At 34.0% G+C, this 26,991-nt stretch overlaps 1 protein-coding gene across 2 annotated transcripts in view; it reads left to right on the plus strand.

The window, feature by feature from the left end:
* CALCRL (calcitonin receptor like receptor) overlaps positions 1-26,991 on the plus strand; it is a 104,906-nt gene that overhangs the window by 54,160 nt on the left and 23,755 nt on the right. For both annotated transcript variants that reach the window (XM_058711845.1, XM_058711852.1), the window contains 7 exons: positions 4,150-4,240; positions 4,402-4,515; positions 5,426-5,518; positions 8,235-8,370; positions 11,113-11,223; positions 11,317-11,429; positions 12,832-12,923. In XM_058711845.1, coding sequence (XP_058567828.1) covers positions 5,465-5,518; positions 8,235-8,370; positions 11,113-11,223; positions 11,317-11,429; positions 12,832-12,923 — 506 coding nt within the window. In that variant the 5' untranslated portion in view covers positions 4,150-4,240; positions 4,402-4,515; positions 5,426-5,464. The remainder of the gene's footprint in view (positions 1-4,149; positions 4,241-4,401; positions 4,516-5,425; positions 5,519-8,234; positions 8,371-11,112; positions 11,224-11,316; positions 11,430-12,831; positions 12,924-26,991) is intronic.

The following is a 26,991-nucleotide window of genomic DNA, read 5'->3' on the forward strand; positions in this document are numbered from 1 at the left end:
TGACTGAGCAGCCCAGGCACCCCCCCACCAGTGTACATTTTAAAATAGATATTTAAGTAATTTGCTCTGGGAGTTCTGAGACATTTCTTGTGCCTTGGAACATGGCAGAATATTTCTGCTTAATTTATACTTGATAAGTTTTTTTGTTTTGTTTTGTTTGTTTGGTAAGCTCTACACCCAACATAGGGCTTGAACTCACAACTCCAAGATCAAGAGTTGCATGCTCCCCCAAATGAGCCAGCCAGTTACCCTCTTAGTAGTTATTTTTAAAATAATCTGGCAAGGGGGCACCTGGGTGGCTTAGTCGGTTAAGCGTCTGACTTCAGCTCACAGTCTGTGAGTTCAAGCTCCGCATTGGGCTCTGTGCTGACAGCTCAGAGCCTGGAGCCTGCTTCAGATTCTGTGTCTCCCTCTCTTTCTGTCCCTCCCCTGCCCATGCTCTGCCTCTGTCTCAAAAATAAATAAAAACATTAAAAAAAATAGTCTGGCAGGACCTAGAGACAGAGGAATGTAGATGTGTTCAGGTCTCAGCATGGTCTAATGAGAATGATGTATTAACATTGTGCTTCTCAAAATTTAATAGACCAATAATTTCCTTGAAGGTTTACACAAAATGCAGATTCCCAAGTTTTTCTCCAGAAGATACTGGGTCTATGGTGGGGCCTAGACATTCTGACATGTTCAAGAAGTTCCAGTAGTGATTCTGATGCAAATCATCCACAAACTCACAATTGGAGGAACAATGGTTCATGGTACATCAATGATTTGCTACCTGTTCATTCAATAGTTTAAAAAATTATGGAAGCTCCAAGTGAAATTATTTTTCTTTACAAACCATATAGTTTGACCTCCTTATATCACTAACAGATGTTTAGGAGAAAGAATCCTACTGTTTTAATTTTCTTACTGCTTCATTTATTGAAAGTGTTAAGGACAGGCCAGGATAGGGGTAGGAAATTCAAACCTTATATTGTCATTTCTTTCTTAAATATTTGATTGTAAGTAAAGAAAGTAATTTGTAAAAATAATTCTAGCAGAAATTAGGTTTTGCCCAGAAGTAAACAGTGAGGAGAAAATAAAAGGTAACCAGGATTCTTGTACTTTGACATTTTTCTTGAGTGGCACAATCTATTCTACATTGAATAAAATAACAGAAAGAAACTTCCATTTGCCATACAAGTATAGAATACTGGGGTTGAAGGAGAGTACTTATTCCCTATTTTGATTCAGAAATGTAACTTGTTGAATATGTCATATGGGAAAGACACATACTAAATAGAAAATGCCTTACTTTGTTCACACAAAGGTTCAGGATGCTTCATGGCAAATGAGATATGTGTGGGAAATGCTTCTGTTAGCCTACTTTATAGTGACTGGATAAATAAGTGGAAAAAAAGAAAATGGCATAAGGCCCATAAAAATGCAAGATATGTTGGAAATGGAAGATTGGAAGTTAAAAGTTGTGGGTTTTTTTCTTAATCTTGAAGTGAACATATACTTTTAGTATCAGGGTTAGGCAACTCAACTAAAAATAAAAATCGTCATAAAGAAAATAAATTAATGAAATGTGCATATAGGAATATAAAAATTGAGAAAATAAAAAGTAGGTTTGCAAGGCACTACTATGCATTTAGAGGATTTAGGTTTTTGTGATAACTTAGTATTGATTAAGTCACACTGATTTATAAATTTTTTTATGTAGAATAAAACATGATTTCACACTGAAGTAAGCAAAAAAAGATTGGTTAAAAGTTTTGCACTTGGAAATGTAGATCCATGAAAAATGTCTTGTGGTACAGATCAATGGTAATTTTAGGAAATGAAACCAGGATGATATTACATAAAGCCCTAAGTGACTAGAAACCTATATTTCAAAAGTTCTTTGAAGTTTTACAACATTCTTCATTTCTTAATGTTCTTTTCTCTGATGAAATAAATCATTTTTAGATTATGTTGGTGATTTTTTGGCAAGAGGAATGAAGATCTTTTTATTGCATGTGTACACTAAAGAAAATTATTTTGTTTCTAGTAGTAGAACCAAATCTTCCACTTTGTTTAATTTTGGGAAGTGAAAATGAAATAGTACTGATAAGATCCGTGAGGCTAGCAGTTAAAGAGAATGTCAGTTAACTACTAGCAGGATCATTATGATCACAAATCCACTTAAGAGTTCAAATTAGAGCTTTCTTAGTTTTAAATAAGTTCTTTTCCTACTACACAAACCTAAAGACACTTGGAAAAACCCACTAGCAGATTTAGTCATTTAACTGCACCCTTAATTACATACTTCATTTCTCCTTAGAATTGAATGGGAGCTACTACATCTCACAAGGCAACATGCAACTCAGTTGTCAGTAAATAATTTAACAAGATTTGAAAGAGATTTACAATGATTTGCTTAAAAGGTCTGGTCAGTTAATATCAAATGTATTTTAGCAAATGTAAATTTGGAGTAAGCTAAATATAGAAAAGAGAACCGCCCACTGAATGAACGTTGTAGAGGTAGCATGCAAAGAACCATTGAGCTAAACTGAAGAATACAATTAAACATACTTCCGATGACAATCATGCCATTACATCTACCAACATGAGACTCAGTCTAAACTGACCTTCAGCTGTATCTGTAGGGGTGCTACCTGCATGCCCAGTCATGATCCTTCCATTATGGATCTACAGAACTTTTGGTGAAAGTGATCTTTCTTTCATAACTGCTGCTCCCCACATGTGTCCTCTGGCAGGAAAATTTGATAGGTGTTTTGTCAGGTAGATGACTGAAATGAATTGGATCACCACACAAAATGGGCATTGTTAGACTTTACGGAGCGTACAGGAGTCCACCATGTGTTTGAAAAACTGCCACCCAACCTTGCTGCTGCATCCTTGATAAAACCAGAGGCCACAGACTGGCCGCTGGATTAGGAGTGCTACGAGTTTACACAGTGCAGAATACCCCCTGGTTACTAGTAGCACACGTTCCAGATCATTTAAGAATAGGGTGAAGAAGGAAACTATAAAAGTGGAATGATTTGCATTGGTAAATATTTCGTGAATTGAATAAAATCTTTAATTATCGGTGCCAGAATTATCTAGTGAACCCTAAAAGGAATTTCACTCAAATACTCTTTAGAACTCTGATTCTGAAGCCTATTAGATAAGCAACAAAAATAACTGCTCATGTTGTGTAAAAGTTTTTTCACATATATTGGGTTTGGCAAAATTCCAAATGTGTTTTTGAAGCTCTTTCCCCTTCCATTTTCCAGCTTATGTGCATTTTATAGTTCATTTAATCCTAACTCATGTATAAGTAATGAAAGCATTATTTCATAAAAATCTTGATTTACAAATAGAATAATATTTCTTTACATTCTTATTTGTATATTTCTGTTTTATATATATTTACTACAGAGAAATGTAAGCTACCAATGTTTTAAATTTGGCTTAACCTTTATAAAGACTTACAAAGCAGTAAATTACTGTTTATTCAGTATCTCAACAACCACAAAACTTGACAGATAAATAGTTTTGGGAACATTCTTTCATAAGAAAGTAAAAATGCTGATAGAGCAACATTTTTTTTTCTGATTTTCATTGTCAGTATGGATTCCAACACTATCTAAAGCCTTCTAATAGAAGAAATAGCAGTTAATTAATAGTTATGATTAGTTTCCTTGATTGCAAGTTTAAAATCCTAAAGTAGTTTATTGGCTTATTTTTTTCATTCATTTACAGGAAATATAAATTAACCAAAGATACACGGATCAATCAGATATGGTTTCTGGCTTTGAAAAAAAACATACGAGCAAGGGAAATGGATATATGTAACTAAGACTAATAACACATTCCACGAAGTTATTAGATAAAGAAAGTTATTCAAAGGAAAATTAAACTGTGGTTTAATTTAAAAGTTTAGTATCTTAACCATCCTAGATGAATGGAAATTAATGTAAGTTTCTCCATATAATGGAAAACAGCAAATATTTGTGACAAAACTCAAATATATTGTAAGCAAAAGAGATTTTAAAAAATAAGAATAGCTTAATACAAATATCATTATAATAGAGGTATTTTCTTTGAAAATTTCTATTTCTCATGGAAATTATGCAGACTCATTAAAATAATATTAAATTACTACATCGATCAATATTTCAGGTCATGACCCCTGGATTTAAGAAATTCTTCAAGACAACATCAAATATGATCCGGGGGAAAATGTGATTTGAGTCTGGAGACAATTGTGTATGTAAGTATTGGAAAATTAGATTTTCTCATGGTAAAATGTAATAAAAACTAAAATATCAACTCATTAATTACTATATTGACAAAACTTTTATTCATTTTTTTCCTTGTTACAACATTTTTTTAAAATATCTAAAATTAATATAATGCCTCCTCATTTTTTAGTTATTTTTTTAAGAAGATCAACTAATAATAAAAACCCAGTATATCTGATAGAAGAGAAACGTTATTTGGAAGATTACTACAATTAAAAAGAAAAGCTGTCTACGTGAGTCATTGGTAAGGGCAAGCAATGACACAGATTCAAGTTGCTAGAAATTGGTGCTTTTGTTGCATGTGATTATAAAAATAATAATTTAATATGTGGAAAAACTTTTTATAATTCTTACTTTACCATTGGACCTATAATAAAAATCATGACAAGGTTCTTAACAAAATTAAATATTAATTCATAGCTTTCTGGCAAATATCTATTGATTGGATTTTTTAAATCTCTGTTGATAAATACTTCAGATACATTCACTTAAATAAACATTGTATTATGACTATATCATGATAATTTTTATCTCATAAAAGCACTGTCAAAGTAGGTTGCTCATGGACCTTACAGTGAGTAAGCAATCCCAGCAATGTTTGTCTTTAAGAATTAAGATGTTAGGGGGTGTTGTTTTAGAGGCCATTTTCATCAGCTCAGGATTGTATCTACCATTAGAAAAATTTCACAGAAATACTTTATGTAGTATTGTCCATTTCCTGTAACCTTATTTTAATATAGATAATTTAGGGAATATTTTAGTTCCCAGTTAAAGGAAAAATAATTTCTATTAAATTATAAGGCCATTTTTGTGATGTATGGTTGTTGATTCTCAAGAAATTGGCCTGAGGAAAGTTTTTCCCCTTAAATTATTGAAGAGTCAGAAAATTAAAAATGAGGTTAATATATATAGGAGATAAAAGTGAGCTTTATGGTAAAATATTCTATCAAAATTTGTGCCTTTATGCTCTTGTGAAATTCTTTGTCTTGATACTTTAATTATTTTATTCCAATTTTGGTAAAAGCAAAGAAAGTAAGATGTTTTCTAATTACTTAAATTACTTATTATATGGTTTTAAAAAATTACCACTGAGTACCATATAAATTTATTTTATAAATATTGATTAATTATATTTCTTTCATTTTTATTTGCAGTTTGATTTATATTGTACAGCATATTTAATTTTGGCTTCAATGATGGAGAAAAAATGTATCCTGTATTTTCTGTTTATCTTGCCTTTTTTTATGGTAAGGATAAATACCTCTAATATATCTCTCTATTTATGATTATTTATTTTGACTTCCAATAAACCTGTAATTAATAAACATTAATAACAACAAAATGACATACAGTTATTTGATGCATAAATTAAGTACATTTTTAATCAACAGAGCAATACTTTATTTTCTTTTAGTGTATCCTTTTAGGCTTTAATTCGCTAGGAGGCACTATAGGATGGTTGGGCAGTGAGGTGGGAGTGGGATGTTAAAGTGAGGAAGGTCCATAATAAAAATGTAAAAGATACCAGAGGAAGGTAATCATCAGAGTTTGAAAGAAAAATGAAATGGCTCTATACTACAGTCATATATATTAAATAAAATACTTTCAACCAGACCTGTTGAGTATGTGTTAGATCTGTTTAAAAGTAGATTCCAACCTGTTGGTTTTTCTCCCATTCTGCCAACTGATTGATTTACATTAACTGAAACCATGCACTGTTTTATGTTTTAATTTTTTAATGTTTTATTTTTGAGTGAGAGAGAGAGAGAGAGAGAGAGCACGAGCATGAGTGGGGGAGGGGCAGAGTGAGAGGGGGACACAGAATAGGAAGCAGGCTCTAGGCTCTGAGCCCAACATGGGGCTCAAACCCACCAACAGTGAGATCATGACCTGAGCTGAGGTCAGATGCTTAACCGACTGAGTCACCCAGGCACCCCAACCATGCACTGTTTTCAATCAATTTCCTTATCCATTCATTCAAATGAGTATGAAGTGCCTGTTTTCTGATGGGCTTTGATGCTAAATTTGGGGCAGTTGTATATGTGAGTGTGAGCACTCATGTGTGCCCTTGCATGCGGCTGCGGGGAAGGTGAGACTGGAGGTGGAGGGTAGACTAAGGATGACTACAAACCTATTGCCCTACCGGAAGGGCCATATTCCTTACACACACAATTGGATGTTTATTTACAGAAATATTTTGTTCACATTTTTCTCTCTCCCACATTAAAACAGGGACTGTACTCTTATCTCACTATATATATTAGAAACCGACAGATGTAATCTCGTCTGATTCTGTGCCAGCACATAAATTTCCTGTGGTGTTTTCAAGCAAACCCCAAAAGAGGATTTAAACAAAGAAACTCAAGAAAAATATAGAACATTTAAATGGGGGGGGGGGGAACAAGCCTACATTCCTATCAGCATTTGTATTTGAAAACATTCTCCAGTCTAGGAGCAGTCCAAATCCTACACTTCTTAGATGTTATCTTAGGTAAATAGCCTAGAATTCAAGAAGCAGGACTCCTGTTTCTTCAGCTCCCTCCCTGCACTGAGCGTGCCAATGAACTGCACAGGCCAACTCTAGTTGCCTGCAGGTAATTCTGTATCAGATTACCAATCTGATTACTGTAATTTAAGGAATTGTGACCATTTTTCTTGAATTCATTCAGATAGTGCAAAGCTGTGTTTTTAAGAATAAAAATGATATTGATTTTATGCAATTCTATAAACTTCCTGAGAACAGGAGAAAAATACTAATTTTCTTAATGCTGTAAATTTACATTTATTGCTTGTGCAGCACAAATGCTGCACAAATCTTTATTAGGAAATTAAAACTAATCAAAGAACGAGAGAATAAATGTTAAATGGTGCTCAGGTGATAGTGAGGCTTGAGTGGTACCACACACTGAGGGAATATAACTACTTAGACTTTGGTAAATATGAATTCGGGCTAGAGAACAGAGAATCAAGTGTAAGGGAACAAAATAAGAGTAGAAAATTAATGCTTATGAATGATAATTAAAGGAAATAATGCAAAAGTGAAGAAGAAGTAAGGTTGAGGGAGGTTATACAGGCTTCATATTGCAAAACAGTAACAAAAACTCATGCAGATATTAAAATGGAAGTGAAGCTTAAAATAGTACTACTAAACTGGAAGATCTTAAATATATATCTTGTCCAAAACGTTTATTGATGTACATACAGTAAAAATTCTATTTACCAATGACATAAATGAACTTCTCAATATTTTGATGATCAAAATCTGATAATAAAAATGGCCAACAGTTTTGAATATTTACCATGTGTCAAATACTTCCCGTTATTTTTTTTTAAGTTTATTTTGAGAAAGAGAGAATGCATGTGTCAGAGCAGAGGAAGGGCAGAGAAAGAGAGGGAGAGAATCCCAAGCAGGCTCCATGTTGTCCGTACAGAGCCCATAGAGGGGCTCAAACTCATGAACCCATGAGATCTTGACCTCAGTCCAAATTGAGAGTCAGTGTTTAACTGACTGAGCCACCCAGGCGCCCCATTCCCCTCTGTTATCTTGATACTATTTTATCCCATTAAAATTTTTTTTATTCCATTTTACAATAAGAAAGCAGAGCCTTAGGGACTTAAATATCTTGCCCATATTCACAGAGCAGGTGAAAAAGTAGAGGTGGATTTTCAATACAACTCTGTCTGTATTCCAGAGCTCACATCCTAGAGCCAGATCCTATAGGCTTCTGAGAACCGACTATAGCCTGTTTCCCAGAGCTGCCATTTACAGCTACTTGAGGTCACTTGAAATTAAACATGGTGGGGACATTTAAACCATGAAAATTAGCAAACAGTTCAAATCAGGGATTTTCCCCCCAGAACCAGTTAACCATGTAGCATATCACTGCAGCTACTCTTCTTCCACTGTGACAGACTGCCTCTGACAGACATTCTCACAATTCTTATTTTTTTTAAATCCCTTAGATTCTTGACATAGCAGAATCAGAAGAGAACATTGATGACTTAACTGAGATCGGTGTCTATACTAGAAATAAAATCATGACAGCTCAGTATGAATGTTACCAAAAAATTATGCAAGACCCTATTCAACAAACAGAAGGTAAACATGACTATTTAGTTTTAAATGCCTTTGATACCCTTTTAAAAGAAAACTACTCCATTATATCATTTATGGGTTTCTTAGGTCCATTGTTAAAAATGGGTTAGTTAGCTTTCCTGTTACATATGCATTCTAACTTATGAAGAAATTTATGACATAATTTATCTTGCTCCTTTTTAAAAAATTCTAATTCAAACTATGTGCAACAGGAATATTTTTAGTAATGTTTTTTATGGTACAAAGATATTTAAAATATCAAATGTGTGTCTTTAATTAAATCAGTGACTTGATCTTCAGTTTACGTAATTTGTATTTCTCTTTCACAAGCTGCTTGATAGGAGCTTGCATAATAATTTTTTTGCATAATGCGTGCTTTGTATAATACATTTGGTCTAAGTGCTTCTGTTTCTATTAAGATATTCTTTAGATATTTTTGTAACATTATTGAAGTCCTGCTAAGTGCCAGATATTTGCCTGGATTCTGAAGATACAAAGATGAGTAGCACAATTAGAGTTGCTAGATTTAGCAAAAACAAAATAAAAAATCAAGACCAAAAGCAGGCCCTGTATTTTTATCTGGCACAGGTATATCTTCAAAATGTAAAACGTGAAACTCACAATGAAACATAGCAAAATGTAAAGACTTTAGATATTTCTTTTTTTTATTTTTTTAATGTTTATATTTACTTTTGAGACAGAGGGAGACAGAGCATGAGCGGGGGAGGGGCAAAGAGAGAGGGAGGCAGAATCCAAAGCAGGCTCCAGGCTCTCAGCTGTCAGCACAGACCCTGATTCGGGGCTAGAACTCGTCAACCGTGAGATCATGACCTGAGCTGAAGTCAGACGCACTGACTGAGCCATCCAGGCGCCCCTAGACTTTAGATATTTCTAAATTATCAGTGGATACAAAGATCTTTACATTTTTGGAAAAATATTTGATGGTATAATATATAATGTTTCTTATATAAATGAAATATTGACAGTACGTTATTATTAGTATTTGTAACTGACAAAATGAACTTGCTTGTGAGAAAGAGAAAAAAGTGATTTTCCCACATTGGTCAACTTTTAGAACTTTTAGAATTGTAATGAACAATTCTTAATGAAAAATCTAATGGAACAATATAATTTGATAATCTTTGGAGAAGTATTTAGATAGATCTATCCAAACTTTTTTTAATGAGATATTTATTCAGTTAAAAATATCTTGGATATATACCAGACACTGACAAACTATCTGATATTATGTCACTAGGGGTTAAATTATCCAGTACACAAACTGCATACAAATTCTGTTAACTTATCTGACTTATCACTTTATTCCATTAAACTCCAAGTTTCAATTTTCAAATTATTGAATTAACCCCTTCCAAATCGTGTAGATATATGTAAAAGTAGTCTTCAAATCTCATTGTTGAACAACAGGAATATCTTTATGAGTGTTTCATAATAAAATAAGTTTGTGATACAATAATTTTAGAATCACCATGTAATAAATCCTCCTCTTGGAGCTTCATAATGCACTTTGTAATTTTAAATACTCTAGCAAGTCTTGCAAGAAAGAACTGTCTTCATTTCAACTTTATGCTTCCCAAATCTTTTGACCACAGAAACTCTTTTAATGGAATACCTACTCCTGTCTCACTCAAATGCCATACAACACATGTGAAAAATTCTGCCCCATGTAATCTATCATACTGCCAGTGTTATCATTAATTAGATGGGATCTTTTGGACAGGTGATAGGATCTGTTTGAGATGCTTTCTATCAGGGAATTCTTCTCTGTTAGGCCACAAAATGCATTTTATTTAGTAATATATGAATTTAGACTATTTAAATAAGTGAAAACCACAGGAGAAAAAAACAGAGATGAAATGAGTTATTTTTTAATAGAATTTAATAGAATTACTTACTTAATAATTTAATAGAATTACTTACACTTTCAGGCCAGTAGAATTTTTTTTCTACCTCGATGAAGATTAGATTGAGTCTGAGATTGTGGCACAAATCCGTTAAAAAATAATAAACATCTCATGAAACATTTGGGCTTCTATCTATGAGTACTTGCCCGGCTAGGTGAAAAATTATTTTCTTTAATTATAGACTGTTATAACATTGGACTATTGGTCATTTTATTTCTCCATCCCTTTTTAAAAAAAAACTTATATTTGTTCACATAAGAGGATCTTTCTCTTCAGTTTACTAAAAGGAAAATATGAGAATGTTTACATTCTACTCCATTTGAAATGGAAAGGAAGGGAAGTAAGAGCTACAATTTGGTAGAGGGTCCTGAATATCTGTTAGGGTCAATACTGTGAAATAGGAAGTGTTAGAGTGTTCATTTGTTTATCTCAGAAAATACTAAAACCTTGCCCTAAGAACACACATTTTCCAATTTCTCATACTTTTAAAAAGTTTTAAGTATAGGGACACTAAGTAACTACCACCTTATGGTTAAGGACAGCCATCAAAGACCACTTGATTTATTGAGTGAATAGCCACCTTTGAGAACTGGAATTAAATCTAAACTTTTCAGTACACTTTTATGGATATTTCTAAATTTAATTTGGCAATAAACCCAATAATGACTTGATGAAAAACTTACCAGCTATGGATTTTATATGGTCTTCATTTGCAGTTGGTAGTATGTATTTCATGTCAGTATTAGCCCACCAGTAAGACTTATGTCTTCATGTATAACTAAAGGGATTATTAATCACTGATTTTTATTCTTCTCTTAAGGCATTTACTGTAACAGAACCTGGGATGGGTGGTTATGCTGGAATGATGTTGCCGCAGGAACCGAATCAATGCAGCACTGCCCTGATTACTTTCAGGACTTTGATCCGTCAGGTAGAAACAGAGATTTATATACAGATCCACTTGACATTAAATAAACTCTAAATTAATCGTATTAATGTTTTCTTCTTTTCTTTTTAATTAAAGAAAAAGTTACAAAGATCTGTGACCAAGATGGAAACTGGTTTAGACATCCTGAGAGCAACAGGACATGGACAAATTATACCCAGTGTAATCTTAACACACACGAGAAAGTGAAGGTATGGAATAATTATGAACTGAAATGTTATTTACATGATCTACTTACAAAGTTAGTTACTGATAGGGTATTGGAGAAAATTTAGCTAGTGTTCCATTGTGTTGTAAAGCCTTTTTATAAACAATGGAGAAAAATCTTTGTGGAAATAATTATTCATTCCGTCATTACACAAAGGAAGCAATCCTGCTAGGTAATAGTGTATTTACAAGTCAATGTGTTGGTATTGGAGTTTCAAATTTCCCAAAGAAAACATATTTTAAAAGGGAAAGAAAAGGGAACATATTCATTGGTATTGGAATTTCTAGAACTAAGTTCAGGAATTGTGCTCAAGTAAACAAAGTAAGTCCAAAAGGGTGTACACAGCTCTATCTGTCCCTCAACAGAAGGCTGTCCTTCTGACTGGCTGCTAGGTTACTCACATTCCCACTTTTAACACAATACATTAAAGTCAAGGTTAGTCACAGTTTGTCACAACAATTAAGCTTTGATAGAAAGTGCCTGAATACATTTGCACAGGTGTGAATATACAGGCAGTTTGTCAGTGATTGGAACGGAGTCCTGATTTCTTGTTCCTATTCTTTACCAGCCATATGACCTCAGGCAAGCTTATAACCTCTCTCTGCCTCAGTTTCCTTGTATATAAAATGAAGATAACAATAAACCTAGCCTCAAGGTTTTCATAAGGATTGACTTAATACAAGGAAAATTCTTAGAAAACTCATGGGTATATAGTAAGCATTTGATAAATGTCAACTATCACTATACTTATAAATCATGTGTTCTTTGCTTATTCAGAGAAGATTTTAAAGAGAAGTATAAAAATATACAATAAAATGGTAAGTTACAAATAGAATACAGAAAAATAAAAAAACAAAGAGGAAGAGTGAAACCATGTGAAAAAACATATTTGTATAGATTAGAGGCTCCTATAATTGCTATATTGAGATTAGTCTTGGGGCTTCAAATTTGTTAAAGGAAAAAGAAAAACCCAGTAGGAAAGAAAGCCTTATCTAAAATAAATAAAAATAATTAATAGCATTTAACATTCACAAAGCGATAGAGTAAAAACTGTCAATGTCCTTCAAAACATAAAATGCTACTTTCAAGTATTACAAAACCTAGATCAATAAAATTATTCCTTCCTAGGTTTAATATATGATTTCTAATTTTCTACATTAAGAGGACATACAATTTATAAACGTTGATGTCACTTGATAAATCTGCACAGATACTCTTTTTTCCAGATGTATTTAAGTATCTATTGGTTTGTAAGCTAAATGGCAATGCGAGTAGAACACATATTTTTAGAAATATAACTTGTTCTATTGATTTGAGCTTATACACATGTGGGATTATAGTATTGATAGGAATCTTAATTGTTTTTTTATTCATACCAATTGTAGACTGCACTGAATTTGTTTTACCTGACTATAATTGGACATGGATTATCTATTGCATCACTGCTTATCTCACTTGGCATATTCTTTTATTTCAAGTAAGTACATGTAAAATATTTTTTAATTTATCAATTGTCTTTGGTGAATGCAGTGCCTTGTGCATGTTTATGTCATGTGCTGATAAAATATAGGAATAGATGATTTATAATGTTTAAAATAAATTGAACATTTAGAATAATCTGAAATATATTGATCTTACCTTGACTTCATAAAATGTATAGAGCAGAGATTGATGAAATATCTGAAGCCTAAGTATGAAGTCATGTGGAAAGAAGAGAGCCAAAATCAATATGTAAATGTATCTGTATTTGTTTTGGAAACTATCAAATATTATAGAGCTTATTAACTGAATTTTCAACTTCTAGGTCAATGTTAGTGTCAGTATACATGCTACATTACAGAAACCAATGGGAATGTGGCAATGGGAATAATACATATTATCTAATAATAATAATAACCTAAATATATTATGGTTCGGTTATATAGGTTTATTATATAGGTTCGGTTATATAGGTTTATTATATAGGTAGATTGCAGTTTGAATTTTACTTGAAATTTACTTCTTTTTTGGGGAAGGAGAGTCAACTCCAATTTCTTGATTTAGACAATCAACAAATGATTTTTTTTAATTGATAGGAAAGTAAATATCAAAATTTGCATGCAGTATTTTATGCGTTAAAATGGTTTTTATAACTTGATCACCACCAGTAATTATAGAATGCAGTATGGAGAGTGAGTAGCTGTATTTCATGGTAGCTTTATCACCATTGTCATTATCTTCCTCTTTCTCCTCCAACAATTGTCTTGGAGCATTAGCAGCTTCAAAATCAGCTAGAGTAGTAGCATACCACAATAATCCAAATCTGGAAATTATCAAGCCCCTGGATGTAACAGAGCACCAGCTTTTGGCCCACAGTCCATCGAATATTCAGAGTGCATCGAAGAATATACAAACCAACCAACCATTGTCTCTCATGGGTTCAAAATCACAGGATGTAGAGACTGCATCAGAACTGTACTGGTATTTTTGGAAAACTGCGCCTTTTTTTTTTTTTAATTTTTTTTTTTTAGTGTTTTTTTATTTTTTGAGACAGAGAGAGACAGAGCGTGAGCAGGGGAGGGGCAGAGAGAGAGCGAGACACAGAATCCGAAGCAGGCCCCAGGCTCTGAGCTGTCAGCACAGAGCCCGATGCGGGGCTCGAACTCACAAACCATGAGATCATGACCTGAGCCAAAGTCAGAGGCTTAACCAACTGAGCCACCCAGGAGCCCCAACCTGCGCCTTTTTAAAATCTTCAAGATTAGTTACTTTGAGGTATCCACATGGAAACTTTTTAATGGCACTTTTAATTTATAACATCATCTAGGCACAATTAGAAACTGACTTTAAAAAACTCCACTCTGAATAAAGCTAATTAAGCATTAATTAAAAGTCAGTTGAAAGGAATTTTTATCCTAAAATATGGAAAACACTTCTTAAAGAATTATATTTACTATACTATATTTTGCAACAAGTTACCAAAAGGTTTTTGAGAAAACCAACTGCCAGTTCTCAATGCATTTGTAATTAGTTATGTCATATCAGATGCTTACATACAGCTTATTAAAACTTCATGTCTTTACTCATATATACTCTTAGCTTACACAAGATTTTTTAAATGAATACTATCTTTGGAGTAGGAAAAACTTTGTTATGATTGTAGAATAGATTAAAAATATCTCTTCTAAAAATAGAAAATAAACCATTTTCCAAAGTGATAATTTTTACAGTCCTCTGGTCCATAGTGATATATAATTTATGCTAATTGACAAAGTGAAGCAATGTTGCTGATGCTAACAAACTTACTGGTAAAATATGGTAATAAATCTTGGTTAATATTTAGTGAATTTAAAACACAAAATAGGGGTGCCTGGGTGCCTCAGTCGGTTGAGCGTCCAACTTTGGCACAGGTCATGATCTCACAGTTCATGGGTTCAAGCCCCACATCAGGCTGTGTGCTCACCACTTGCTCAGAGCCCAGAGCCTGCTTCAGATTCTGTGTCTCCTCTCTCTGCCCCTCTCCCATGCACGCTTTGTCTCATTTTGTTTCTCAAAAATAAATAAATGTAAAAAAAAAACACACACAAAATAAAATTAAAATTTCAAATTCTCATTTAGTATAATAAAATGACTAAATAGTTTCACAAAAATATAGTTCATATCCTTTCTAATTCTAAAGGCAAATCTTTACAATTTAAAAATACTACATTTTAAAATCTGACTGTCTTGGCTCTTGGAACTAAATGATATGGCTAATTGCTGTTAAGTTTATGCAGTACTCCTAGAACTCAGATTTTTAGTTCACGAAAATTACGTATCCTCCACACCATAACATACCAACACATGGAAAGGATTAATTTAAATATAACTAGTGGTGGGGCGCCTGGGTGGCTCCGTGGACTCTTAAGTGCCCAACTTCGGCTCAGGTCATGATCTCGCAGTTCGTGATTTTGAGCCCACATGGGGCTCTGTGCTGACAGCTCAGAGCCTGGAGCCTGCTTCGGATTCTGTGTCTCCTTCTTTCTCTCTGCCCCTCCCCCACTTGCAATCTCTCTCTCTCTCTCTCTCTCTCTCTCTCTCTCTCAAAAATAAATAAGCATTAAAAAAACTTTTAATGTAACTAGGGCCACCTGGGTGGCTCAGTTGGTTATGCCTCTGACTCTTGGTTTCAGCTCAGGTTATGACCTCATGGTTTCATGAGTTCAAGCTCCACATCACGCTCTGTGCTGACCTCATAGAGTGTGCTTGGAATTTTCTCTCTCCATCTCTGCTCTCCCCTACTCAGGCTGTCTCTGCCTCTCAAAAATAAATAAACTTTAAAAAATTTTTAAAAAGTAACTAATATTAGCCAAGTTTCTTTTTTTTTAACATAAAACTTAACAATTATGACTGAATATAAAGGAGGTCAGCCTCTATCCTGAAGGCATAAAATAGGAATCATAAGAGCTGTTTAAGACTGTTTTACAAATCTTGGGGAAAAAAGGTATGACTGTTAAATATTTTTAACCTTAGGAAAAAGAATTCATTCCTTAATTAAAAACAAACTTGAGGTGCTCTGGTGGCTCAGTCAGTGAAGAGTCCTACTCTTGATTTCTTCTCAGGTCTTGATCTCGCCATTTGTGAGTTGGAGCCCCATGTTGGCTCTGTGCTGAGCATGGGGCCTGCTTGGGATTCTCTCTTTCCCTCTCCTTCTGGTCCTCACATAAGTGCATGCACTCTTTCTCTCTCTCAAAAATAAATAAACTTAAAAATATGAATTTTTAATTTTTTTATTAAAGTTTATTGATGTTGAGACAGAGAGAGGGAGAACAGGCTGAGAGAGCAGGATAGAGGATCTGAAGCAGACTTTGCACTGATAGCAGAGAGCCCCATGCAGGGCTTGAACTCATGAACCATGAGATCATGATCTGAGCTGAAGTGGTGGGACTGAGCCACCCAGGGACCCCCAAAATATGTATTCTTAAAACAAACTATAGGGGCGCCTGGGTGGCTGAAGCGTCCGACTTCAGCCAGGTCATGATCTCGCGGTCCGTGAGTTTGAGCCCCGCGTCAGGCTCTGGGCTGATGGCTCGGAGCCTGGAGCCTGTTTCCGATTCTGTGTCTCCCTCTCTCTCTGACCCTCCCCCGTTCATGCTCTGTCTCTCTCTGTCCCAAAAATAAAAAAATAAAAAAAAAAAAGTTGAAAAAAAACAAACTATAATCTTGAGAAACAAGATTTGCACTTAAATTTGCATTTTTTAAAAAATAAAAAAAAATTAAGCATGTTACTAATTCTTTTTTTTTTTACTAATTCTTAAATAAAGAAAAGAATATATAAACCTGTAATTTTAATATCCTATTGAGCAATTTCTTAGGTTTTTGTAGTTTTATTTCATATTAATTTGTTTTTACAGTTTTAATTGCAAAGTATTTTAACTATTTTTATAATTTAGCATTATATAATTCTTTCCATATCCCTAAAGAGTTTTTAAAACTCTTCAGTTTATTATTTAGTTATTTACTTGGCTAAATAATATTCCATTGTGTAAGCTGACAAAAGTTTATTAAATTTCCCCATGTTTTAAATAGTAACATTACTTCCAATTTTTCCTATTAATTAAAAACACTGTAACAGACATTTTCAGCCATAACTTTTCCCATATTTGGCACTATTTTTTTAGGCTACATTCCCAGAGACTTGGGATTTTTTTGGTCAAAGAGTATATATCTTTTTATGGCTCTTCAAATACATCATCTCAAAAGTATCTGAATATCAATATGCTTGAAAAAAATTCATAATACATACCTCCTCCTAACTCAAAGCAGTTTTTCTCCCAGAGTGACCCATCTTCAAGATTACCACCACCAGCAATCTAGGTGAGTTAGGGGCAATCTGTGGCACCTTCTCAACTTTCTTCCTAATCATTCTTCCTCATACTCTGGATTTCACCTCCTAACAGCCCTCCAATGGATCCAGTTAGTTTATCTCTGCTGCCACCACCACCAACCTTGTCTTAACTAGCCTCAGGAAGTTCCCCTTTACCACCTTCATTGAATTCTAAACAATGCAAGCCAGAATATTTTCAAAGCTTAGATCAAATACAGATATGATTTTGTCATCCTTTGCTTTAAAAAGCTTAAACTTTCTGCTGTAATTTATATGAAATCAAAATCATTAATTGATCCTATAGTTGAATATCTTGCCTATCTTTCCACCCCAGCCTAATTAAATTTATTCATCTTTCAGATCAGAACTTGAACATCAATTCCTCAGTGAAATTTTCCTGAATTCCTTATTGTAGTATTTCTAAAACTGTGACTAGCTACAGCGCATGTGGAGTAAATTTTTAATTACCATTTAGGAGACCACCTGTCTCTGTAGATTTAAAACTAATACAACAGAGATCCTTCAGATTAAATGATCTTTTTTTTTAATTTTGCTTATAATAAGCCAAAATATTCAAGCACATTAAATTTCTGAATGACATGAAGTTAAGAAGAATAACAATTATACAGCATGCCAAAATCTGTAGTCAAAAAGAGAACAATGGTCTCCTAGAATACCAAGTCTTATGGTCCCAAACAAATTTGAATTTAGCAAGGATGTAACTAAACTCCTACACTAATTCCATAAAGTCGAATGCAAAATTGACAAAGCTTTTGTGAGTCTATGATTTAGTTGACCAAATGCTTGCTGTGAATTAATGAGGAAGCAGTGGGACTGCCAAGTGAAAACAATGCTACAAGCCAAATTATCCCAATAAATGAAAAGTATCCAATGCTAAATCTCTAATCAGAGCAGTCATTTACTCTGTCCATTATGAACTGACTTTGTAAAGGAAAGAGGGTGTTACAAGAATTGGCTTATTAGGATAGTAAAGCAATTGAAGAAAATAATGTTCACTGATCAGGGAGTCAACATATCAAAAATGGTAAGCCAGAAAAAGACAAAACATAGGGGGCACAATAGATGACTTCAAGAATATCAATTACTGTAATTAGGAATAGAGTTTATATAATAACAAAAAAAATTTTGACTCAATTTATAAAAAAAATTCTAACAGCTAAACAAAATATAATGAACCCCAATTGACCTATTGACCTTCCTGTCACTCAGACAGAAATTAGATGTCAGTCTAATCAGAATTTTGAAATGGGGTATTCCCATACTTGGTTAGACCTAATGATCTGTAATGCTACTTCCAAATCCAAGTCTATGAATGAGGAGTAACTTACTAAAGAGGATTAGAATTAAAAAATTAATACTTTTAAAATCAAAATACATAATTTCAGTGTCAGGAAAGTTAGCGTTTGTGAAAGTATTTTGCAAACTAAAAGCAATCTATACAGAAAAACTTTATTATTGATTAGGAATTGAAAGAAAATCTGGTTTAATATTTTTATATCTATATTTAGGTTCTCAAAAGAAAATTATCTTTAACCTTTATTTATTATTGAGAGATAGAGACAGAGCATGAGCATGCGAGGGGCAGAGAGAGGAGGAGACACAGAATCCAAAGCAGGCTCCAGGCTCTGAGCTGTTAGCACAGAGCCCGACGCGGGGCTCAACTCCCAGATGTGAGATCATGACCTGAGCCGAAGTCCCATGCGTAACCGACTGAGCTACCCAGGCGTCCCTATATTTAGGTATGTTTTATTTAAAAATGCAAACACTATTGGAGGCGTTAAGTGGCCGACTTTGGCTCAGGTCATGATCTCACGGTTCATGAGTTTGAGCCCAGCGTCGGGCTCTGTGCTGACAGCTCAGAGCCTGGAACCTGCTTCAGATTCTGTGTCTCCCTCTCTCTCTGCCCCTCCCCTGCTCATGCTCTGTCTCTCTCTCTCTCTCTCTCTCTCTCTCTCTCTCTCTCTCTCAAAAATAAATAAACATTAAAAAATTTTTTTTTAATGCAAACACTATTCAACCAATACTCACGAGTAATTTTCATTTTTACTTGAAGTCTTAAAACTTAAAACTTCAGAGTTTATTTTCTCTATGGAAAAACATTTTTTTAAGCTGGAATTATGTATATATATGCTAAGTACTTTAGCTTTAAAGATACAATCTGTAGATTCATACTTCATTTTAAAAGAGAAGCCAGAAATTTTTTGTTGCCCCAAATATTGTCCTCATATTACAATGTAAATAGGCCTTATTTTTTTTTAGAAAGAAAGCAGATTTTTTAATCAAGAGCACTGTAAGCAATAAATCCATGTATCTCTTATTTGCTAAAAATGTCACTCTTTTATGAATGATATATAGCATGCTACATAGACAAAACCTTGTCAAAGCCAATGAGTGTCTTGACAGTACACAGAATTTGGTTGTTGGCTTTTACATTAAAGAAAAATTAAGATTTTCAATTACATTGCTTATGCTAAAAGTTTATTTAAAAACTGCAATTAACTGTTCATTCTCTATAATGAACTAAAAAAGATATTAAATGGTGTGTGAAAATGAGAAATGTGTACTTGATTTCAGGTTTATGTTAGTTTTAATGGATAGTGTAATACAGTAATTACAAATATGGGATATATTCAAATCTTGCCATCAGCACTTACTAATAGTATGGATTGAGCCTGGTTCTGCTTTTCAGTAAGCATCAGGGGTTTTGTTTGTTTGTTTGTTTGTTTGTTTGTTTGTTTGTTTTTGTAATGAGTCATAATGTTTAAAATACTGGGCAAAGAAACCTTACATGGTACCTGGCCTGTAGCAATCTCTCAATAAATGGTAAGAAAGAGGTACTAACTGTGTCATTGGACTGTATCCAACATGTAGGCATAGAGACTGAACTATATAGTCATCTAATATTACCCTTATCTATTCTATTCTTTCAACAAATTAAAAAAAAATTTTTTTTGAGAGAGCATACATGCAAGTGGGGGAGGGGCAGAGAGAGAGGGAGAGAGAGAATCTCAAGCAGGCTCCACACCCTCAAGGAGCCTGACACAGGGCTTGACCTCACAACCGTGAGATCAAGACCTGAGCCCAAATCAAAAGTTGGTTGCCTGGGGCACCTGAGTGACTTGGTTAAGCATCCAATTCTTGATTTCAGCTCAGGCCATAATCTCATGATTCATGAGATCTAGCCCCATATTGGGCTCTGTGCTGACACCATGGAGCCTGCTTGGGTTTCTCTCTCTCTCCTCTCTCTGCCTCTCCCTGCTCTGTCTCCCTCAAAAATAATTAAATAAACTTCTAAAAATGTTAAACAACAAAAGAGTTGGTCACTTAATCAACCAAGCCATGCAGGTGCCCCATAACATTATCCCTATCTGATAGTAATCCAAAGTGGAAAAAGAAAAAAAAAAAAAAAAGCTACTGTGGAGGTACAAAGAGCTATGGGAAGACAGAGGAAGGAAAGACTCATTCTGACTCATAGAATCAGAAGATTCCTGAGTCGATAATCTCACTTTAACACTGAAATAAGTGTTAAATGATGGGTAAAATTTCCACAGGTAAAAACTGTAAACAATCAGTGAAGAGGTTAGCTGGTTTTAAGTAGTTAATTAAGTTATCCAGACTTCCTCCCAATTTGTGTTCTTTCTACTTGGCTTAGTAATTTTATTTGACTTTAATCACCTTTTAAAAATGGAGAGTTTAAACAAAATGAAGCAAAAGTACAAATTAATTTTTCTTTTTTAATTATACATTCTTAGGCTTTAGATAAAACGTGAAAACCCCCCTTCAAGTAAGACCCAGGTGTAGCATTCTACATACTTTTTCATATATCTAGACATCCTTCCTTACACAACAGTGTGTAAGAGTATGTTCTCTAAACAGGCACCTTTAGTCTCAGAACCCACCTTTGTCACTCACCTGCAATGCAGCAAGTTCTTTCATTTCTGTAATCCTCCATTTCATATCTTTAAAATGCAAACTCTATAGGTATCTATATCACAGGTTTGGTATAAGGACTGACATAGTATATGTTCAGTGCTAAGTGGAGTGTCTAATTTGGAAACACTATTATTGGCATAGTTATCACTCTTTCTTATTAGTCCATTAAAAGATTTTTATATAAATTTTTAGCCCTGATAGGCCTATTATAACAATATGGGCACTTTAAAAACAAAATCGAAGGACACAATTTTTAGTTTTGTATGTATGACACTTATAAAGAAATTGTTATGTTCATGTAGAAAAATAAGTAAACGAGTGAAAAATTTTATAAGTAAAATATTAGTATAATCATATTAGAAAAACTTAAGTTAGTCAAAAATAAGTAAACTCTTTATGCCTACAAGATACCATCTAGCTTACTCAGTACTTGAAACCATATTAAAGAATGTCTAGACTTTTATTTTAAGACACTTCTACTATATATTCCTCAAAACAGTAAAAGCCACTATCCGTCAAAAACAACTATCCACTGAGCAACAAGTAGTGGAAAGAATATCCTGAAGTTAGTCCTGTGAGAGCACAAATCATCTCTGCGTTTTTTAAAACCCATTCCAGGGATTAGCACAAGACCTTGCTCATAGTAGGCACTTAATACATTTTTGAGAAATGAAAGGCATGAACTGACTTGGAAGCTTATTTCTAAGACTGACTTTCCCATGACTTATCTGTGACCTTCAACAAGTCCCTTGAGTTTGTCTGGCCTTCTTTGTCTCCATCGACAAAGAAATTAAAATTCCTTAAAATTCTAATCAGTAGAAGAATCTGTGTAAAACAATATAGGATACTTTGTAAGTGGGTTGAAGAAAGGTCAAAACCACCTCAGAAAATACTGAATTGAATGGTTAATTAAGCATGTTCAAATAGTCAAGAGCACTGGAAATTTAGCTTTCTTACCACCAACCTGGAAACATCCTATAGGAGTTGATGTTTCACATATATCATTGTTATGAAAAAGCTATCAATATCTCTTTTCTGCTTCTTAACTCAGTTCCTCCTGCTACAGTCATTTCTGCTTAGTCTTTGGTAGAGGTGACATTTTTTTTTTCTGTTTGTTAATTCAGAGATACTGGCCCATCCTAATAAAAACCAAGAACCAAATAAAAAGTCAACTTAGGGTTCTGTTTGTTATTTTTTATTTACAGAAAGAAAAGAAAAAGTCTACCACTCAGGCATGCTTTAAATTAGAAACAGAGAACACGAAACACTATTTACCAAATATACTTCAGTTTTATATTAGAGCCAATTAAAGGAAAGAGAGTGAGAGATAAAAAGAAAGGGAACCGAAAGGGAGGGGAAGAGAGAGACAGAGCTTTGGGATTTGCCAAGCCCTGAGAGGTAATGACTCTTACTCATAATGATCCTTGGAAAAACAAAGCACAACCCTTTAGATAAAATAAATAAATAAACTTTACCAGAATTAGTTATAAATTATATTTTAATTAATGTTTAAAATTTGAGAGCATAGCAAATCTTGCTCTTACCCAGATAAAGGGCTCTGTCTTCTTGCACATAAAAGAGCATATATAACACTGACTTGTAGGGGGGAAAAAGTGGTACTTTTTTTTTTTTTTTGACATCTTAATTTTGCTGACATTTCAGACATTGATTCCAAGTAATTCCAAAGCCAAGTTGCACATTTGCAACCCTATAGACAATGATGTCATTTCTAGGTAGTTGAGATAAGGTCCTAAATAAAATGCAGTAAAAAATCTATCCAGTCGATAGGCTAAAGCTTTCTTAATAAAATAATCCTTTAATGCTTATATTTATGTTCTTCAGGATAAGTGATCCAGATCTCACCTTTTTTTCCTTAGATCATATCTGAATATATTCAATCAATATTGTGAACACTTATCTCACTTCCAGTCTCTTCATATATCTCTTGAAACTACAGTATCATTTTCTTCTTTAAGTTATAAACTTTCTCCTGAAAACTGTTCATGATTCCATCTTCAAGTCAGTTTTAAACAAAGCTAACTATTTAAAGAAATTCTACATAGGAACATAGAGAAGAAAGAGTCTTACTCTACAAACCATAGCCTGATGTATTTGTCTTGGCAAATTAGAACTTTTCACTTACATAAGTTGTTTAAAATCTGGCAAACCTGCCCCGTCAGAGGTTTGACAATGACTGAGTTCGGAAACAGTCATCAAGTGGTCCCTGAGTAACATACTTCTCAGTGCCTATCCAGAATCATCCTTGCTCTCTCAACTTTTTGGTACATTTCATTCAATGTAAGTTTGTTAGGCACTATGGTTCTGAGACATATTTTATTCTGCTGCATGTTTCCCAGGTGTCCTTCAGCTTAACATTGAATAATGGTTAATTAACCGCAGTATTTCAAGTAACATTTCATTAGGTCACATGCAGTCTATTTCCAAATTAGTGAATTTCAATCAATGTGCTGAAATCCATCTCCCTCAAACTAAACACAGTGAGAAGTGAAAACATTCCTACTCAGTAATGTGAGTCTTGGTTGGAAAGTTTTTTAAGTATGCCCATTGTAATTAAATAATAAAAGCATTGCATTTCCACATTAGAGTATCAGAGTTGAGTAAGGAGACAGTAGTACAAGAAGTAATAAATTTACTCTAACAAAAACCAGTTACACTATGACATAATTGCTATTACTGGTTTATGGAGAAGAGTCCCAGGTATAGAAATTAAAGTAAATTAACTGAATTAAATAATTTGGACTTATTGAAAACAGCAAACTTATTACTTGAGTTATAACTGAATGTTAAACATCACATATTTCTGTTATTATTTCTAATAAATATGTAACTTCTTTATAGGTATATTTAATCGATTTTGCTTGTGTAAGTTGAAACAAGCACTATTTAGGCATCACAAATTTTCATGGAAATAGAATGACAAATCATTTTAAGAAAACGAATGATTCACTGCTTGATACAGTCATTTGAACGGGTTAAAAGTTAATAATTTGAGATAGAGAACATAAATAATGATTTGAGATAGAGAACCCCAAACTGATAATATTTTTTGCAATTTGGTTTTCCACTCTTGCAGGCAGAGTTATTTTCCTAGACTGGACCCATGGATATGACTATAGATTAGAAGAAAGCCAAAGTAAACTCTTTAAAGTATAGCATCTTTTTAGTAGTTAGGGAAAACAAAACCCAAAAATGACTGAACAGTATGCTGCTAACATTTGCTAATAGAACACTGAAATGTAACACAAAAGAGTATGAGCTTCAGAATCAAAAATCATTTAGTAAATTATACTCTTTAATTTTCTTCACCTTAGAATAGAAAAAAAACAATGTGGAGTCTTGCCTTATGCCTTTTTTCACCCGTCCTTTGTGCCCCTTAAAAACTCTAAGCTCAATTTTTTTTTTTTTTGAACTTTGACTCAGAGTAACTTCTTAATCTCCTTGGAATGCTTTTCTCCCATATTCTTCTCCTGTTTCATTTCTATCCTGTGTCTCCCCTGACTCTGCCCCAGTCTTTATCTATTTCTTAATCCTATTTTAATTTCTAAGAAGGATATAACACTACCAGGAATTACGTGATGTAATTTATGTGTGAATTTACCCTCCACCTGAGTGACATCTGTATTATTCACAACTGTTTCTTCAATACCAAAAATATTACACAACATATTACTTATACATCAATAAATAGTTATAAGTGATTAAATGAATACTGAAAGAGACAGAAGTTTTATTATTTTCTCAAAATTCAAAATTTAAATTCAACAGATCACTTAATAGGATTGTGACCTGGAGCAACTTACTTCAATTTTATTAAAGGATAATGATATTTCAGAGGGTTATTACATCATATAATGAGTGTGAAGTACTTACCTCTGTGTCTATTCTAAAAGCTCAATAAATGGTGGCTGCCATTATTGCAAATTTTATCTCTAAAAGGGTCTTTTGGGGGAGTGTAAGAATCACAGTCATTCAGAAAGCCTGTTTCTTCTCTTGGTTTCCTGCCCGTTAGAAGAGCAGGAGGAACTCTTGCATGGGGCAGCTCACACATGAGAAAGCCTTCTGGCCACACAAAATGTGCACATCTGTTCCTTAGGCAGCCCATATTCATATGTTATCTTAACTGAGCAACCTTGAAAGGCAGGGGCAAAGGAGAAGGAAGCATGATAGAGAAGAGCAACCATTTCCCTCCAGAAGGACTTTCATTGAGCACTTTGGTTGAAACACTCTTGTACTCTTCCTAATCTGATTAAATGGATTAGAAGCCGCCTCCAAAGAGATCTATTGATAGAGGTTATGTGTATTTTGTGTCATACCTATCCAGGTGAATCCATCAACTCAAGGTTCCCTTCAGTAGACAAAAAATAACCACACTGATTTTCCTTTTTTTTTTTTTTTAAAGTTTATTTATTTATTTTGAGAGAGAGACAGAGTGGGGGGAGGGCAGAGAGAGAGAAAGAGACAGTGAATCCCAAGCAGGCTCCACACTGTTAGTGTGCAAAGCTCGATGCGGGGCTCGAACTCACAAACCATGAGATCATGACCTGAGCCAAAGTTGGACGCTTAACCAACAGAGTCACCCAGGTGCGCCGACTTTCCCTTGTAATACATGTATCGATTTCTGCCTGTTTCTTAGCTATGTTCAGATTAGCCTGGACTTTCCTCTCAGATACATGGTTAATGTTGTCTTGGGAAAAGAGCTGAGCATTAAGAAATTAAATTAGATACACTAGCATAAGAAAGCAGTACTTTTTAGACTGGGCTATTCTTATATTGTTTATATTTCCTCTTTCCCTTACTAGTTTTGCTCAGGATTAGTATTGAGTGAAAGTAGTTTGGAAATTTCTATCTTAGGTCAAAACCAAATGGGAAGCAAAGGCAACATATTTTGTTCATAGTGTGGCAGAACTTTGAATATGGGACAGCATAATACTTGGGGCCTGTATGATAATGAAAGCAGTCATTTGGAGGCAACTCTGGGAAGGATGAAATGCCTAGGAAGATAATTCAGGTTGCTTGGTCTCCTGCTCTTCATCACATGTAAATTATCTTTCTAATGCTAAATCCTTTTGCTTTGTAACAAAAAGATGGCAATTTTTGTTTCATTGTATTACTTAAAACATGGGCAGTTTTAGGTTACTAAAACTTGATGCTATTTTATTGTTTGTGAGAGAAAACCAACATTGGAGAACTTGAATAAAATCAGCCATATGACAACTGTGTTAAAAAAATAGCTAACTTAACATGGGTGAGATATTATGCTAAAAACACTAGACATGATTTATCTCACTCCACCTTTCATTCAATCTTATGAAGCATTGTTATCCCTATATTACAGATGCAGAAACCAGGGATTAGAGTTTTTAAATAACTTGCCCTAAATCATAATATCAGTAGGTAATACAGTCCAGATTCATTCTCAGGCCAGGTTTCAAAACCCACTCTGAAATATGTGTACTGACTTGATACGACCCGCTTCTAATTGTTCCAAAAGAGAACTGAGAGGCATAGTTAGATTACACACGAGGTATGATGATTTGTTGACACACTTACATCAACTGCCTCTAACACTCTGATTGTCAAATTGCACGTTGAAATAGATTCTGGGGCGCCTGGCTGGCTCAGTCAATTAAGCGTCCAACTCGATTTTGGCTCAGGTCATGAAATCATGGTTAGTGAGATCAAGCCTCTTGTCAGTCTCATCGCTAACACTGTAGAGTCTGCTTGG

Source organism: Neofelis nebulosa, chromosome 2, assembly GCF_028018385.1.
Source record: "Neofelis nebulosa isolate mNeoNeb1 chromosome 2, mNeoNeb1.pri, whole genome shotgun sequence".
Lineage (NCBI taxonomy): Eukaryota > Metazoa > Chordata > Mammalia > Carnivora > Felidae > Neofelis > Neofelis nebulosa.